The sequence below is a fragment of the Vidua chalybeata genome, chromosome 11, assembly GCF_026979565.1.
Source record: "Vidua chalybeata isolate OUT-0048 chromosome 11, bVidCha1 merged haplotype, whole genome shotgun sequence".
NCBI classification, from domain to species: domain Eukaryota; kingdom Metazoa; phylum Chordata; class Aves; order Passeriformes; family Viduidae; genus Vidua; species Vidua chalybeata.
Window position 1 is genome coordinate 4,889,013 of NC_071540.1, and position 16,092 is coordinate 4,905,104.

The window sequence follows — 16,092 nt, forward strand, 5'->3', positions numbered from 1 at the left end:
TTGAGTGTTGCTGTGAGCTGGGAGAGGGGTGGGGTTGAAGACCTGACTAAAAAAGGAGTAGGATGAGAGGGGAGACCGTAAATTTGCAGATGACACCAAGGTGGGAGCATGTGTCAACCTGGTGAAGGGTAGGAGGGCTCTGCAGAGGGACCTGGACAGGCTGGATAGATGGGCTGAGTCCAACAACATAAAGTTTAACAAGTCCAAGTGCCAAGTCCTGCACGTTTGCCACAGCAACCCCTGCAGCGCTACAGACGGGGGACAGTGCCCAGACAGAAAGGGACCTGGGGGCACTGGTCAACAGCCAGCTGGACATGAGCCAGCAGTGTGCCCTGGTGGCCAAGAAGGCCAATGGCTCTTGGCCTGGATCAGGAATGGTGTGGCCAGCAGGAGCAGGGAGGTCATTCTCCCCCTGTACTTGACACTGGTGAGGCCACACCTTGAGTGCCATGTCCAGTTCTGGGCCCCTCAGTTTGGGAAGGACATTGAGATGCTTGAACATGTCCAGAGGAGGCAACAAGGCTGGTGAGGGGCTTGGAACACAAACCCTGTGAGAACAGCTGAGGGAGCTGGGGGTGTTCAGCCTGGAGAAAAGGAGACTCAGAGGTGACCTTATCACTCTACAACTCCCTGAAAGGTGGCTGTAGTCAGGTGGGGGTTGGTCTCTTTCTCCAGGCAACAAGTGACAGAACAAGAGGACACAGTCTTAAGCTGTGCCAGAGGAAGTTTAGGTTAGATGTTAGAAAAAAATTCTTCACTGCAAGAGTAATTGCATGCTGGGATCTTCTGCCCAGGGAGGTGGTGGAGTCACCAACCCTGGACATGTTTAAAAAAAGACTGGACGAGGCACTCAAGTGCCATGGTTTACTTGATGAGGATGTGATAAGTTAGAGAAGACTCTTTGTTCATCAAGACAGAAAGAAGAAGCCTTGTGTAGATAACAGAGAATCAAAGGAGAAGCCTTGTGTAGATAACAGAAAACCGCCAGACAGAAACTAGCTAGTATGTTGATTACTTAAGCTGGTGCATATGGAAAAGACCATTACAGGGCCATGGACTTTCACCAAGGAAGAAGAGAGGAGCCTTTGTCAAACGACCACCAGAGAGTAGAAGACGACCCCCTAGCAACAGAGGGCGCAAGCGCAGAGTACACCCAGAGATACCGCGGCCCCAGAGAAAAAGAGTATAAAAAGACTGTGGGAAGGGGGAAACGGTGTGTGGGCCATAGGCGGAGCGGGGACTCCCCGGCTGCACCCAGCGCTGTTTGCTTGCCATCGCTTGCTGTAATCAATAAATTTCTGATTGACTCTTGAAAGGCTGAACAAATTATTCGCCTCTATTTATAACAAGGAGGTGCCGGTCATAGGTTGGACTAGATGATCTTAAAGGTCTTTTCCAACCTAATTCATTCTGTGATTCTGTGAAAAGTTGGCAGCTGGGAGAGAATGGAAGTTCCCGAATACCCATCCAATGGGAAAGGGAACAGGGACTGCCTTGGCCAGGAAAAGGTATAAAAAAAGCCATATAAAAAAAAGGTGGTGGGTGGGTGTGTTGGTTTCTAGGGCAAGGGAGGCACACACCTGGCTCAGCTGAGTCGTTACTAATAGAGTTTTCCTTTGCTTCAACGATTTGCCCCCACTGAATTGTATCTAAAAGTTAGTGCATTTCTAGCACCATGGAGGAGGAATAAGGTGATCTTTGAGGTCCTTCCCTGTTCTATGGTTCTGTGACTGGGCACGGATGCAGCACTTTCACGGTCCTTCCCCCACTGCGAGCTGCTCCGGTCGCGGAGTTGAGGCGGTACTGGACGGAATCGAGGGAGCCGCTGCACGTCTGGGGCAGCGGGGCCCCGCGTCGGGCAGGGAGCGAGCGGCGCCGCGGCTCCGGGCCAGGGACACGCCCGGAGCGGGGCAGGGAACGACCGAGCGCTGACTGGCGGAGCCGGGGCGGCGCCGGAGGTGGCGGCAGAGCTGGAAGAGGAGCCGGGCCCCGGTCCCTGTCCCTGCCCGGGAGGTGAGGGGGGCACGGCCGGAGGGTGCCGGTGCTCCGCTCTGCCCGCTCCTAGGCAGGGGGTCATGGAGAAGGCCCGGCGCCGCCTGAGGGAGTTCGATGTCGGGGACAAGTTCTCCCGCTTGCCGCTGCCCAGAGCCGCCGTGCTGCTGCCGCTCGTGGTGCGAGGGGGGCGGCTGCACCTGCTGCTCACCGTCCGCTCCATGCAGGTACCGGGGGGGCTCCGAGGGGCGCGATCCTTCCCGGGGAACCATCGCTGTGCGCCGGACCCCCAGTCCCGCCCCTTCTTCCCAAGGGCACAGCCAGCTGTTTTCACACTCCTGTGATTCTGGTGTCTGCGTGCCAGGAACTTGCCGGCATCCCGGAAACCCGTGACAGGAAATAATAATTGCCACGGTCGGCAATGATTGCTTACTTAATTATCTGCTTACTTAAGTTAGGAAACTGACCATGCAGTGCAGCTTTATTAACTGAGGTTTTTCCATCTGCAGTTAATAATACTATTTTCGCCCTTTAATACATAAAAGGCAAAAACTCAAGGCTCCCAGAACTCTTTCTCTAGCATTTTGTTTTCTTTTACAACTCCCGTTTTCCATCCCTGTGCACATCAACTGCCTGTATTCAGGAATTACTTTTTTCTGTTGCTGGGTCTTGCTTAAAAGACAAATAATCCCAGTTACATAGCTGATACATTGATTATAAATGTGTTTTTTATTGATCCTTGATGCACAAGCCTACTACTGGAATGTACTTAAAGCTTAAAGATATCTTTAAATATCTTTAAATATCTTAGTGAGAAATAACTCACTTTCTGATACAGTTAAGAGTGGACACAGACTTCGAAGCAATATCTAAGGAACTTAATTTGTAATGCCAACTCTTCTGTCCCTTCCCTTCTCATCCTTCTTCCTGTTTTGGTCATGTCTTCAACCCCGCCCCTCTCCCGGTTCTCAACAACACCCAACCAATTAAACAAAACACATCCTAACTATAGATAACAAATAGGAAACAGAACCAACCATTTTCATTCTTTTGCTGCATAGCCTTTTTGGGCTGAAGCAAAATGTTATTTCCTCTCTCACAGGTACATTATTTAATTGTGTCTTTCAGAAGTTTTTGCTCTTAGAGTATTTTAATCTTGCTCTATAAGTTGTCTGTCTGGATTCACCTGTCAGTCATTTATGCAAACAAGATAATGCAAAATGTAAACTCTGACCTACTAAAGCAGAAGTTCCACAGTTACACAACGCTGTACGGGTGCAGTGTATTTCTTATAGCAAGGGTTTATGGATTAGCAGGGGATAGCCTCAGCATTTTCTTAGGTAGCTTCTCTTGCTAAGGCACGTTTCTTCTGCTCTGCAGACACCTTAACCACCATTTCCAGCTTCTTTGACTGGAAAGATGAACATAAAGGGATGCTGCAATGCAACATGCATCTGTGTGGATCCAATAAGAAACATAAACCTTGTTCTATTTAACAGTAGCACTCCTTTACATTCTAGCTGAGAAGATCACCAGGGGAAGTGTGTTTTCCAGGAGGTAAAAGGGAAGCCACTGATAAAGATGACATTGACACTGCTCTCCGAGAAGCTAAAGAAGAAGTGGGTCTTCAGCCAGAGAAGGTGGAAGTCATCTGTAGGCTGATGCCTGGAATTGATAAAGTAAGTCAGCATATCAATACAGAGTAAGTGTGGGTGCTTTTCTTTTGTGTGGTTGGCAGTGACCTTTTCAAACTTGTAACTTTAAGAGGCACTGCTTCTTCATGTGCACAGCCCATGTGTCCAGCAGAGCCCAGGGAAAGGGCTCTTGCTCAGTGTTTAGTATTTGTGAGACCAGCTCTGGGGCACCAGTCAGTGACTCTGGAGTACCAGACAGACACCGCTGCCCTGGTGAGAGTTTAGCAGAGAGCCAGGAGCACAGTCACGGGGCTACAGCCAGTGGGTGATGAGCAGACAGGCTGAGAGAGGTGGGCTTGCTCAGCTTGAAAGCTACCAGGGGTTTTGGCTGCTTCCTTCTCCTGGGGCATCAGAGAGAGAACAATACCAGAACTCTTCTTGAGGCAGTGGACACAGCAGCAGCATGGACGTTTTGATAAGATGCAAGAAAAAAATCCTCTTCACCATGAGGTCTGCCCAAAACTGGAGCAGATGCTCCTGACAGGCTGTATAATCTCCATCCCTGGAGCTGTGCAGAGATCACTCACCCAGGCAGGGTTGCAGCAGGCTGCTGTAGCCTCACAGGTGTCTTGTTCATTTTCCGCTGACTCCAGGGCAGTGCACACAGAGAGGGAGCACCAGAGAGGATGTGCACCAGGATCGTGTGCATCATCTTCCACTAGCAGGGAGACTCCCAGAGGTGTCTTTGGAGTGTAGGTCACCATTTGTCAATTCACAGGTTCTCAATTTCTGTAACAGTGTTCAGTATTACATGGGATCGGTTTGCCCATAGAACAGAGGAATTGCTGTTTCTGAAGACTATTTCTGTTCACCAGGTAACAGTTTATTACTATGCCTCCTGTTCGTCTATCTGTTAGCAATATGCTCTCCCGATTAAAAAAGGAAAGAACTACTTTTGAAATTGTATTGAAAAAAACTTTATTTAACTACTTAAATTATAATTTCTCTACAGATAACCTTAAAGCCACTTAGTTCAGAGGTAGTGTGTAAATTTTCCCTTTCTTCCAGCCAATTACTTCAGTCAGTAGGAGAGATGGTGTGGGTTTTGGACCATGAATATTGTACATGTCAGATGATATTTTTTCTCCTCAATATATACATTCCAGGTGCTTCTGACTTGGACTGGGTCTTTCCAGACTTGAATCAAATACCACAAACACTGTTTTGCTCTTCCTCCTTTCTACAAGACAGTGATCTTTGTTAGTGTGAATAAATAGAACTAGCAATGTATCCGAAAGAGTTTTGGTGTTCCGTTGATGCAAAGTATGAATTCAGTGATTTTGTCTTGCCATGGAAGTAGGGATTACATTTAGAATGAAAATGTCCATAAATAAGGTGTTTCAAGAAATGGTAAATGTCCATAAATAAGGTTTTTCAAGAAGTGTTATATTTTATGGCTAAATATATTGCAATAATATTTCTGTACCTATAGAAAAATATTCCCATATTCTGGTAAATTCCTGTATCCCAGGAAAACAATACAGAAATATGTATGAAGGATAGGGAAAATCTGGATTAAAATCAGAATTTAAAAATGTAAATGAGAAAGCATGCATGCTTTTTTACTTCTGTAGCAAAGTCGCAAGCCTTTTTAACTGCTATATGATTATACAGGATGAACAGATTATCTGTAAAAGCATTTTTGACAAATACAAAAATATGATTTCAAATTCTCCAAGTCAAATTAAATAGCTTGCCATTATGGGGACTAAATTGCATTGCAGTTAAAAATAGTTGATAGGCGTCTTGTACCCATTTTGTAACAATGAAATGTTTTTTTTAAGTAACGAAGATTTTTACGTGGTACAAACATAAGTGTTTGAGGGTTTTGTTGATTTTTTAAAATTTACTTATTTATTGGGGTTTGTTTCTCTCTTTTTAGATGAATAACCTGGTGACACCCGTTGTAGGATTTGTGGAGGATACATTCCAGGTCACTCCTAATCCAGATGAAGTGAGCGAGGTTTTTGTTGTGCCTTTGGAGTACTTTGTCAAGCCCTTAAATTACAAGACCTTCTCTTATAAAACCTCCTCAGGTTACTTAACTCGCATACACTGCTTTACATACGATGACCAGGAACACAGAAAGTCATTCAAGATATGGGGACTGACTGCCCACTTTGCTGTATTTCTTGCTCTTGTAATTTTTGGAGAGAGACCTACCTTTGAAGTGGATTATGATCTTGACAACTTAATTTCATCCTCTGAGAATTACTTCATTAATTTGTATGCATCCGTACATGAAAGAAAGAAGAGTAATCTGTGACAACTTGGTCCGGCCATTAATTTATTTTGAAAGAGGAAAAAGGAGGTTTGTTTATTTCCTTTTTACCTATTTTTTGAAAGCTACACTTGAATTTCTTCTGAATTGGGAACTTCAGGTTGACAATCCCTAACTGGATTAATACCATTTTTAATCTCTTTTAAGAGTTCTGAGAAGCACATAGTATTTTTTGTGAAACAGACTTTGAAAAGGTCTGTTTCAGTTCCTTCTCAGTTTCAGTGCCTTTGTTCTGTGTGTTTCTGTGGTTTGCCTTGTCTGTAATGAGATAATACTATTTGATGTAATTCCTGTTTCAGTTAACCTATGAAACCTTCTGGGGATCTGGCTACCTCTTGCACGTGCCATACATGGACAATGTGATCCATACAGTCTTGTGTGGTATCATTAAGCACTTACAGAATGCACAAGAAAAATACAAATAGTTTCAGGTGATTTCACAATCTTGTTTTGTTTTGCTTGGGCTTGTGGATGGAAGAGGGCGGATTAAAATTGCAATTAATCGTGGTTAATTTAACATTACTCACAAGGCAATTCTGTAGGCTATGGAAAACTTAGGATACAGGCAACAGGACTGAAGTTTGTCCCTCACTGTCTTGTTATCAAACCTCACTCAGCTGCTGGCAGGAGTCTACTCCAGGACAGAAAAGTGGAGGTGAGGATTCACGAGGCCAGAAATGCTTATGTGTAGTTGACCAGGCACCCTGGCAGTGTCAGACACGTGGTGCTCCTTGTGCTGGAAATCCTTGTTCCCTCTTTGCTGCTGAACTAGCAGCTCATTCACAGTGCTCAGGACCTTACTGCAAATGGTGATGTCTGTAAAAGCTCAAGTGATTTAGTTGAATTGTAGATTCGAGATCTGCTGCACAGCTCCAGGTGTCTCCAGGCCTGAACAGCTGATCTGAATCCCCAGGAGAGCTGAAGCATTCGGTGTCTGTCGGAATCTTGGGCCCGAGTGCAAGGCTCCAGGAAGATGAAGCAAACCCTCAGATGTTCCTGTGGCTGTTGGCACTTGTGCTGCCCCTGCTGCAGTCACTAACAGATGTAAGTGTGATAAAGAAAAGCTGATGGCAGTTCCTGTGCACATGCAGTAACTGCCATCGAACCTTTCCCATTCCTACATTAACTTTTTCGGCTAATGTTGTTAATATCTATTAACATTGAATATTATGCACTCATTATGTTTGATACCAGTTGACTTTTTAAGTTAAAAAAAAAAAAAAAAGACTTGATTTTTTGGCTAGCGTGAACTCCTTGGAGAAGTAGAAGGCACACGTATGAAGAACAGGGTTTTTTTTCAGTATTAAGCACTTGTGTGACGCAGCCCACCGGAGCCCAGGCTAGCTCTCAGAACTCCAGCACCACACCGGAGTGGGGAACGGCCTCAGGATGGGGATTTACCAGAGGCAGAACCTTTAGAGCCACTTGCTCTGCGGTGCCAGATACAGAAGCAGCAACAGGGACCAACGGGGGGCCATGGCCAGCGCAGAGTCACGGAGCAGGCAGAGAGTCACCGTGGAGCATCCAGGAGCCGTGCGGAGAAAGAGCCGCTGCCACAAAGGCACGCTGCCAAGACGAGCGAGCGCGGTCCGCGCGGAAACTCGCCGCCACCACAGAGTCGCGAAACAGCACAGTATCCTGGGGGAAGGAAGAAATTCCCTTCTAGCAGATCAGGTTTGGGTAGGGACGTTCTGGGGATAGAGTCATGCAGGCAGAGCAGCAAGAGAGGAGACCAAACACTGTGGCCTTACTGGGAATAAAAGCAAACCTGAAAAGCAAAAGAAGGAACACAGCAAGACAATCCCTAAAACAAGGAGATGGCAAAAGAGAATTTAAATGGGCAGTAAAGCAGCAAGGAAGAATCATAAAACCATGAGAGCAATCAGCTTGCCAAAAGCAATGGAAACACAGACAGGCTGTGCCTATCGACTGTGGGCTTCAAAGGCACTTGCTGCCTGGAGAAACATGACCAGCACTGGCTGGCAGTGTGGTTCCAGTATTAAAAGCCAATCTTGGCTCTCCAGGGGTTCTTGCTGCCTGTGCAGGCAAGCTGGGCTGCTGGGCATTCCTACCTGCAGCCAGCAGGCCAGGTTCTGCCCTCTGGGACACACAGACACAGCAAACATGCATTTTCTAGCACACAGATATCAACCCCTGAGCACCAAAATGCTCTCCAAAAGTCTAACCCAGGCGATTTTGACTCCCTCCTGTCTCTTCCCACCAGCCCACTCTTGGCACAGGGCTCATTTGAGAAAATGTTTCCCTGACTGAAATTCAAATGGTCTCCATTTCCTCTTTACAGTGGAACACAACTGGTGACATTTTTCAGCTTTTTCCTTTTCAACTCTCTTGGGAAACTGCAAAACAATCACAAGTGAAAGCGAAAACCTCCAGGAGCACACGGCTTTGGATGTGCTCTGGTTCTCCAAAGGGAAAGCAGAGCACCATGTTGCTTTTGGAAAAGCTGAGCAGAGCTGAATGAAGTTTAGCAGGAGCCTGAAGTGGCACCTAAAGGCCTCCCACTGCATCTGCTACATCAGCCTGATTCCAGGGCTGCTTCAGAGCACACTTCCTGCAGTGCCCATGCCATTAATGAGAAGTGATTCCAGCATAAAGTGGAGAAGACTCAGCCCCTGAGCTTTGACTGTGAGCTGCACAAAGGGAGCCAAACAGGCTGAGAGAGACAGAGATTCCTACCGGGAACCAAGATTAACCAAGGAGACACAGGATGTGGTATACACTCAAGGCAAAGCTTGAGAGCAGGTAAGAACCCTCAACATTCCTATCACTCCAGAGTTTTCAAGAGAAGGAAACTCCTTTGGGATAGATACCATCAACGCATGGCCAAAATCAGGGGAGAATTCCCAGCACAGGAAGATTTCCACCATCTTGCAGAACAAAGGTGCTGAGACATTTTCTTCTGCATGTGCTGCAGCAGATAACTTGCTTTGCTGTACACTCTGGGAATGACAGCACTCTCCTCTTCCAGCACAGAGTTAAAGCTCCAGGTGCCGGCACTTACCTTGTCCTTATTCATGAAGGACAGTGCCATTTCAGAGACCTCATGGGCGACGAAGTTCTGAAATACCATCTCTGGTGGGGAAACCCGAAACAAGCTCTGTTTCGGGGCAACTGGTGGCAGCTGGAGAGGCGAGAGAGAGCAGGGAGAGGTTCAGCTGCTGGGAGGAAGGTTCATGAAGGACAATCTTACACTGATCCCAGTGAAGTACAGACTCTGCGTGAGCACGTCTGCCCAGCCCACACTGGGGTAACAGTGGCTCACCCACCTCTGCTCTGAGCTGAGCAAGAGCTGCTTGATCAGCTCAGAGCAGGCTCGAGCCAAGCTGCTCTTCTGGCATGTATTTCTCTGGGTTTCCTTCTCCAGAGTGCCAGGCAGCACTTTCCTTAAGCACAGCCCTGTGTCCACTGGGGCACTGACTGAGCACTCATGGAGTAAGTAAAACCCAAGAATTTACTCTATGGGAATCAATTTTGGGATGCCCTTTACTCTGAGACAGGGAAACCAAGGCCCACACAACTGCAAATTTTTTTTTTTTTGATCTAGAACTTAGGCATCAGTAAGAAAGGAACAGTACCAGAAGAGGTGTGAAAGATGAGGTGATATTTGGCTGAGGCCAAAAGGTTATTAAGTGAAAGAATGGAATTTGTTGGTTCTATGTGTTGTTTGTGGTTTGGATTTGTTCAGGTTGGTTTGTTGGGTGTTGCTGTGAGCTGGGAGAAGGACAGGGTTGAAGACCTGACCAAAAGGAAGTAGGATGAGAGGGAAGGGGAGGCGAGTCTCCTTTACATATGGCAGCCTGCAAAATCTAACACCCTGGCAGGGTCCAACACATTGTTCCAACCCAGAGCATGAATGCAATTTGTTTTGTTCAATCTGCAGTAATTACTGCAGGTCCTCGGCCTTCAAAGGCCAACGCTGCCACTCTGGAGGGAATCCTATGACCCCGAGCATCTGATGGTGACCACACCAAAGTAAGAGGTGGCTACTTCAGCAGGAGAATGGCAAATGGCAATTTTGTGCCTTTGTGTCCCTAGCCTTCCCCCCACTCTTTTAGCAATGGCAGCTACACTCCAGCACACCCCAGCAGCTTCAGCAGAGGTTGTTTGTGTTGGCTTAGTGCAGATCAGGACTCCCAGTCCACCACTACCAGCAGTTTACAATGACAACAGGACCTGGACACTGAGGTGTTTTGCTGGAGGCAAGCCTGTCACAAGCACACACCCTCCTCAAACTTCACATCAAACAGAAAGGAAAAGAGCAGGAAAAGGCTACCTTCGGACGAGTCTCGCTCATGTCTAGAAATGGGCTAATTCTGGGCAGAATACTCCCCACAGTGCTGGCCTCCTTCTTCATGTTGAGAATCTGGAACTTAGAGGGAATCAGCTGAAAGGCAAAAAAAAAAAAAAAAAAAAAAAAAAAAAAAAAAAAAAAAAAAAACAACAACAAAAAAACCCCACACCAAATCAGCAAGAGAGCATCAGAAATGTGCTTGTTCAGAAAAGCTTCAGAAAAGCTTTTCCTGAACAAGTAGCACTGGTGAATAATTTGTGATCACTAGGCACTAGGACAGTTCTGGAAGCCCTGGAAGTTACCTGCTGAAATACTTAGCACCAATAAATTAATAATACAGAGTGCAATACACATACTCCAACCACATGGCTGTGTCCCATTAGTCTCTCTGTGATTTGATGTGACATGTTTGAAGATCAGTAGATCTGAAAGCATGATTATGGTATACTGGTCAACTCAGCTTTTTTTTTTTTTTTTTTTTTTTTTTTTCTTTCCTTTGAATACCCAAGAGGTCCTATACCCAAGATGGATGGCAAGTTTTGTAACTTCACTGAAGATACCCACCTCTTTCATTGGGATTCAATCAACAGCACACTCAGGAAAAGTTTGACTGCACAGAGGATCACAAGAAAATATGTCTCATGAAGAGTGGTAGGTTTAGAGATTAAGCACAATTTATTTCTTGTACTAGTGCAAACCAGGATAGCCTGTTCTGGTGAGCAGCCAGAGAAAGTGACTCCTGAACTTTAAGTAAGGGCAGATGCAGAGGGAGAAGTGTAAATGCAAAGCAATCCAGTGACAAACAGTACACAGCATGTTTTTAATCCTAAATCAAGATCTGGATGCAAATGAAGATAGGGAAGGATATGAATTACCAAGATAAATACATTGACATAGGGGTTCTGCAAGAACCTCCCTGTGACAGAGCAGGGATGTCTCTGTAACCTGCACAAACTGTGCATTACTGCAGGCTGACTTTATCAAATATGGAATTATCCTTGAATCTGAATCTGACTGTCTCAGTCTGCAATGCTCTTACCTTTACACCAGGTCCTTTTGAGGGCCTTGAATATTATTCTCTATACTTGTGGTTTAGTTTTGCTGCATTTTTATTTCCCTTTTCTTAAGTGTGGCAACAGTCAATTTGTTTCTCCTTGTTCCATCCCACATACTCAAGGATGCCCAGTACCTTCCACTGCAAAATCCCAAATCATGAAGACCACTCCATGACACGTTGGTTTGAAGAGGTGCTGCTTTTGATCTTATCTCACTGTAAAAATCCACTAAAATTAATTACTGAAATTAATGAAATGCCACAGAGCAAACAAGAGGACCCTGAGTTTTGCATTCTTAAAATCCTTCCTCTTAACCACAGCCAGCAAATGGCCCAATCTTAAAATTAAAAAAAAAAAACCAAAAATAAACCCCAAACCCAGCCATATCTATACATAAGGGAAAGGTTTAAAATTATCAGGTCTCATGTTTTTTTATGCAGAAACCAACACCATATAAACAAGACTGCCTTTAGGAGCAACATTGATTCTCTTCCACTACTCTGTTACAGTTAGGATTTCTTTTATCTGCTCCATTTTTATAACGAGCCTTTATCTCACAGTCACAGAGTCAGAAGGGTCACTTCTGCCTCATTCCTCATAATGCACATGTACAGCAGCACAAGGAAGAAATAATTATAAGAGAAAAAAGAACAACAGAGGGAGGTAATTATAGGACACTATTGCTTATTCACACAACCTATCTGAAATATGGCTTCCATTCACTCCAGCTACTTGTCTCATCTTTTAAACAGTCTGTATCCCAACATTCTGCTGCCTGCAAATTACAATACAAACAAACACAGGAGTTTCAACTGCTTCATCATTATCAATCAAAAATTATTTCAAGAAATATGCACAAGCTGTGACTCATCTTGGTCATCGATGGCTGTTCCATTTCTTAGTCACTGAATAAGCCTAACACATGACTCATCTCAGCTGACACATTTTCAATTGGATCACTGATATTCCAGACCTTCAAAAGAATTATTCATTTGGCTTAGTACTAATAGCAACATCTCCTCCATCTCCTCCAATTCTAGAACCATACTACACAGTGTATACATACAACTTAAGGGGGTCTAAACATGTGATTCAATTGGTTTTACCCACGGGGAATTCAGAGACCACACAGAACTTGCTCTTCTATGGGCATATACTATCTATCAAGCATGTGCATATCCTTCTTCAAATAAAACTTACTTTCCTCCATCAATTTGTTGAGTCTAATAATAATCATAATCATCATCATCATCATCATCTCTACTGGTCATCAACTACAAAACTGATTCAACAGAATACGCGTTTTGTAAGAAGTATTGATGACTGGAACAACCCATCTTGCATGTGTTCAGCACTGCCCACATCAACATGTGCCCTGGGCAAAGCCCACCCCTTTCTCACTCGGTCTCCCATGTCCATCATCATCCCAATCAATCCTCTGCATTTACAGGCTTGGGTCAAGAGGATCAGCAAATTGATTTTGCCTTGCCTGGAAGAACAGTTTGGTGACCTGGTGACATTTCAGCCCTGTGGCCATTTCCAGTCAGGAATGACAAGCAGATGCTCTCCAGCCTGCAGGCTTCTCCAGCATGAAGGGAAGCTCCCAAGACACACGGGGCATCGTGCAACCTGGCAGTTACCTGTGGAGCAGCTGAGCCGGTCTTCTGGTGTCAAACAGCACGTGTGCAACTCACACAGCTCTACAGACACTGCAGCCCTGGAGAGCAGCTGCAGCTATGCCTGCACAATTCTATTTTACAGCCAGGTGTTCTTGTGTAGGTAGCTTGCTATTTGTGATACATACACAGATACTGGTTTCATGAAAGTGGAATTCAGACAGGTACGGGAAAATGCTGTAAACCCCTGACACATTTAGAGGAATATATCCATGTGCTAATAACATTTTTAGTTTTGCATGTTAACTTTTGTTAACTCAATGGCTGAAGAAAAACCACTCAGGTAACAGAACCATTAGTTCTATTCACTTAGCACAGAATTTCTTGCATTTCCCATTGTGGCTAGTAAAAAGAAAAAAATCCCCAGTACCAAATGTGAATGCAAAAAATCCCAGTCCATTATTAACTAGTACTCATGCAGATTAATGGACATCACTATTTTTCATAGGCAACACCTTGGTAGGGGGAATACTCACAATGGTCACAAACTTTATGAGCCCCATTAAGAACAGGATGGAAAGTACAGCATCTGAACAGATCAAGACACTCAGCTACATTAACCTACCAGGATATTCCAAATCTGAAGCAGATCCACTGATACATGATTCAAAACAAGCTCACTCCCCCTTACCGGTAACATTTTAAACACAAGTTCCTTCTAAAGTAAACAACTTGGCCTTCACCTTGGAATTTATCTTCCAGAAGCACCATGTTTTCACATAGCAGAAAAGGACAACAGAAGATAAATCCTTGCCTAGGCAAAATTAATTCACTCTTTGGTAAACATCAACTTGTGTAGTAAGATCCTAATGTGGCTTCTGTCACTCAAAAAAATTAATCCTATTTTCACAAAGGAACATGTGCACTAAGAACCAGCAATCTAGAAAGAACAGTCTGCTCTGATTGTCCAAAAAAAAAAAAAAAAAAAAAAAAAAGCCATCTAGGAAAGCTCGTTTCAGGATGCTGCCAGACCGTAGCCATTTGTCTCCTGGACACAGGGACTAACACTGGGAAATTATCTCAAGGTCTGGCCACGCTGCCACAGCAGCTCCGATGAAAAAGGATGCTGACTTAAGTAAGTGATTCCCGGAAGAAAAACAACAGCCAGTGTGTCAGAAGGGAAAGAGGTGCTGAGCAACACGCACAATCTGGCATCCACATTTCTCAGAGAAACCCAAACCCCGAAGGCACTTGGCCAGGCTTTCCCCCCCTTTTCTCCTAGCTGGTAGCGTGAAATACCACTGACAATCTTCTTCCCTTTGCACCTGCTGCCGAGCGCACACAAACCCCGCTGCCCGCCCCGGACCGGGAGCCCGGAGCTCAGCGCTGAGCCGGCGGTCCCGGCGCCGCCGGGGAAGGGACGGGGCGGCGGCTGCCGGGAGCGGGGCTCCCCCGCGGGGAAGCCACAGGTGAGGGAAATCGGCGCCAGAGCCGGGGGCTGCGGGGCTCGTACGGCGCGCTCCGAGCGCAGGGATGCCCGGGGTGGCAGCGCGGGCACCCCGCACCCGCCCGCGCCCCCGGGGGAAGGAGAGGGCGAGGGGCGATACTGGACCAGGCTTTGACGCGGATCTTCAGCTCGCCCTCCTGCGGCTCCGGCATGGCTTTCTTGGACACGCGGAGCTTGTTGAGCCCCCCGAAGGCGGAGAGCACCACGGCTCGCATCTCCTTGGCGTCCCCGGCGCGCAGGCTGCCGCCCGCGCCGCCCTCGGCCGCCTCCCTGCCGCCCTCCTTGTCGATCATCTGCTCCGTCTCCTCGGCTCGCTGCGCTCCCTCCTTGGCCATGGCGGGGCTGCGGCGGCTCCCGCGGCGCCGCCGTGCGAGGCCGGTGCCGCCGTGTGGAATGGCCGCGGAGCCGCCGGGGCCCGCCCGCCGCACTGCACCGGCTGCGCAGCGCCCTCCGCCCCGCGCCGCCCCCGCGCCGCCCGCGCCCGCCGGCCCGGGCAGCGCCCGCAGCAGCCCCCGGCACGGAATCACAGAACCAGGCCGGTTGAAAGGATCTCTGAGATCACACAGTCCAACTCTGTAACCCGTATCCACCTGGTCACCCAGACCATGGCGCTGAGAGCCACGTCCAGTCCTTCGACACCTCCAGGGGTGGGGACTCCACGACCTCCCCGGTCAGCCCATTGCAATGTCTAATCGTCTTTCTGTGAAGAAATTCTTCCCGATGTCCAGCCTCAACTTCCCCTGGTACAGCTTTAGTAAGTCCTGTCACTTGTTACCTGGGAGAACAGCCCGATCCCCACCTGGCTCCGCCCTCCTTCCAGGTAGTTGTAGAGAGGGATAAGATCACCCCTGACTGAGTCTCTTCTCCAGGCTGAACAGTCACCTTAGGCCAGCGCAGAGCCCAAAGCCCGCTGAGCTGAGTGTGAGGCCAGGCTGTCTGATTGGACCAGCCACCCTCTGTGCCCCAGAGCTCGTGGCACTGTGGATTAAATCTTCACTCGAGATGCCCGGGTCTTGATCCTCGCTGGGGAGCCCAGTGTGCAGAGTCACACCTTCCCTGTTCCTTGTCCTGAAGCTCTTCTTGGGCCCAGCTCAGTGAGCACTCTTAGCGTCAGAAGAACCATGCAGGCGGGCAGCTGCCTCACGACTGACACACACCTTTGCAGCAAGAAACACAAGCTTGAGACTCTGCTGTAGAGCACTTTTAAGCCTTTATACAACAGCTCTTTAGCTGGTGATCAATGCTGGTCTTTGTTGGCTCCTGTGGGGAGCTAAATCCTTTAATATGAGCACAGGGTGTCCTGCAAGACACCCATCCACCAGAGCTCCCTGGGACTGTCTTGGTTTGGGTCCCTAAAGAGGCTTGGACATCAGCCACTTAGCCCTGTGTTAATGAGGGGCAGTGCCTGCAGCCTCCCCTGGGGCAGCCGAGCGTGGATTTTGGGGGGATCACTAGTTGTGGTTCCATGATGTCAGTATTAGATCCCTGTACCAATTTGTGGATGGCCCCACGGTTTGAGTAAATCAGCCTAAAATGATGCATGTATTTATGGAGTTCCAAATTTCACTGCAGCATGCTGTGTGTGTAGCGAGTGATCCTGCAGACCTCCCTGTGGGTACAGTTCTTCCATCAAAC

The 16,092-nt window shown here is 47.1% G+C and overlaps 2 protein-coding genes across 4 annotated transcripts; one reads left to right on the top strand and one right to left on the bottom strand.

Moving 5' to 3' along the window:
* The first annotated feature begins 1,813 nt into the window (after positions 1 to 1,813).
* On the top strand, positions 1,814 to 12,858 carry LOC128793716 (peroxisomal coenzyme A diphosphatase NUDT7-like). 3 transcript variants are annotated; one of them, XR_008432872.1, is made up of 5 exons: positions 1,976 to 2,219; positions 3,513 to 3,671; positions 5,569 to 5,997; positions 10,789 to 10,930; positions 12,785 to 12,858. XR_008432872.1 is itself a non-coding variant. In XM_053953090.1 (4 exons), the coding sequence occupies exons 1-3, from the start codon at positions 2,076 to 2,078 to the stop codon at positions 5,950 to 5,952; spliced, it is 687 nt and encodes a 228-aa protein (XP_053809065.1). In that variant the 5' UTR covers positions 1,976 to 2,075; the 3' UTR covers positions 5,953 to 5,997; positions 10,789 to 11,248. The 3 variants fall into 3 exon arrangements, 2 of the variants coding, with proteins under 2 accessions (XP_053809066.1, XP_053809065.1); XM_053953090.1 differs by lacking the exon at positions 12,785 to 12,858 and having other exon boundaries at positions 10,789 to 11,248; XM_053953091.1 differs by lacking the exons at positions 10,789 to 10,930; positions 12,785 to 12,858 and having other exon boundaries at positions 1,814 to 2,219; positions 5,569 to 6,410.
* Positions 10,289 to 14,842, bottom strand: LOC128793717 (synaptic vesicle membrane protein VAT-1 homolog-like). The gene is made up of 2 exons (XM_053953092.1): positions 14,563 to 14,842; positions 10,289 to 10,372 (listed from the first exon to the last, which is right to left on the bottom strand). Exons 1-2 carry the CDS (start codon positions 14,790 to 14,792, stop codon positions 10,369 to 10,371), a joined length of 234 nt encoding a protein of 77 aa, XP_053809067.1. The 5' UTR covers positions 14,793 to 14,842; the 3' UTR covers positions 10,289 to 10,368.
* Between the last annotated feature and the right edge of the window lie 1,250 nt (positions 14,843 to 16,092).

Coding starts and splice junctions, on each gene's coding strand:
- LOC128793716 (XM_053953091.1), top strand. CDS start 2,076: ATGGAGAAGGCCCGGCGCCGCCTGAGGGAGTTCGATGTCGGGGACAAG. Junction 2,220..3,512: donor TCACCGTCCGCTCCATGCAG/GTACCGGGGGGG, acceptor TTTACATTCTAG/CTGAGAAGATCACCAGGGGA. Junction 3,672..5,568: donor TGATGCCTGGAATTGATAAA/GTAAGTCAGCAT, acceptor CTCTCTTTTTAG/ATGAATAACCTGGTGACACC.
- LOC128793717 (XM_053953092.1), bottom strand. CDS start 14,792: ATGGCCAAGGAGGGAGCGCAGCGAGCCGAGGAGACGGAGCAGATGATC.